The sequence below is a fragment of the Macadamia integrifolia genome, chromosome 7 (genome assembly GCF_013358625.1).
Source record: "Macadamia integrifolia cultivar HAES 741 chromosome 7, SCU_Mint_v3, whole genome shotgun sequence".
NCBI classification, from domain to species: domain Eukaryota; kingdom Viridiplantae; phylum Streptophyta; class Magnoliopsida; order Proteales; family Proteaceae; genus Macadamia; species Macadamia integrifolia.
In genome coordinates this window covers 32,393,952-32,395,316 of record NC_056563.1, presented here as the reverse complement: position 1 = coordinate 32,395,316, position 1,365 = coordinate 32,393,952, and the positions used below count along the sequence as shown (strand labels likewise).

The window sequence follows — 1,365 nt, the reverse complement described above, 5'->3', positions numbered from 1 at the left end:
TACGAGGTTCGGCAAGGTTGCCTACGTCCCCGGTGAGATGAGATCCTGCTTCACTATCAATGGAGAATAGGGTTACAATGCTCTTCTTCACACCTCTCCGTATTGCTTGCATTACAGAGAAAGAAACCCTTGCTACAAATATATAGCGGAAAAAACCCTAATCCGGATCAAATTACAATTGCCAACCTAATCCGGATTAAACTACAATTGCCCTCAAATAAAAAATCAGCTAGCGGGACCGCCGTCCTGGCTGTCTAGGTGCTGCACCAGTACTCCCTGGATTAAACTGCGACGGAATACAAGACATCATACACCAACATGATCTACATAGTGTAGTGTGTGGAAATAAGTGTGGGACAACACTTGAATCATTAAAAGGAAGGGTTTGGGCATGACTGTGGGGTACATATTAAGGACGTAATCTGATCAAAGGAGCGGGAGGTGAAAGTCCACATACGAAGATTTCTCTCCATCCAAATATGAGTAATATTAGCACAAAAGGCAAGCTTCCCATATCTACAAAGGTTTCGTTCCATCCAAATATGACCGGTTTTCAGTTCTACATTACTTTCAGATATCATCCATTTTAATCAGTAAACTCGGGTTCCAGTCCCAGATGATATGCAAGACAAAATTAATTAGTAACAAAATAACAAATTCTAGACCACTTCAAACCCTTATTCAAAAAGGGGGAAATTTTGTAGAGAGCAATACCCTTACGAGGGTGCTCCCGGTATTGTTGGAACTTTAATAGATAAGACATTGCCGTTGTGAGTTCAATATCTAATAGAACAGATAGAGCGAGGAACAAAAACCTGCGTTGAGAAGAGCGTCGAATGCTTCCTGATGGCCAGAATCCATGGCGAAGTCACCGGCCGTGACGTTTGAAGGAGAGAGGGCGTTCCATGGTGCGCCAGCTGCGAGCAGAGCCTTCACTATGTTGGCGTGGCCGTGCTTCGCTCCGTGCATTAGTGGAGTGAGGCCTTCTCCGTCGAAATACGATACATCGGCGCCAGCGTCTATCAGAGCATCAACTTTGGCTAAGTCACCCGACCTCGCCGCCTCGCACAGCTCCTCTCCTGCCTCCATTCCCGTTAATTGCTGTACCCTCACCCAGTCGCGCAGCACTAGGGAAACTTTGGTTAGCCACTCGGGCGGCTTAAACCGGGCAAGGCACATTAGTGATTAATATCGGTATCGGATATCAAGATCTATACGGATACATATCGGATCGTATTTCTTAACGAAAAGAAAAACAATAAAACCAACACATCAACTCAAAAACTGTTGGAAAACAAATTAGATTGTCTCAAGGAGACATCAAGATTTTAAATTAATTGAGTGGAGAAAATTAGAAAACCTTGA

The 1,365-nt window shown here is 44.1% G+C and overlaps 1 protein-coding gene across 1 annotated transcript in view; it reads right to left on the bottom strand.

The window, feature by feature from the left end:
- Nucleotides 1-1,142, bottom strand: part of LOC122085180 (protein arginine N-methyltransferase 2) — a 5,639-nt gene extending 4,497 nt beyond the window's left edge. Inside the window, exon 1 of the mRNA XM_042653644.1 lies at nucleotides 816-1,142. Within this exon, the coding sequence (XP_042509578.1) occupies nucleotides 816-1,089 (274 nt within the window). The 5' untranslated portion in view covers nucleotides 1,090-1,142. The remainder of the gene's footprint in view (nucleotides 1-815) is intronic.
- Nucleotides 1,143-1,365: the final 223 nt, after the last annotated feature.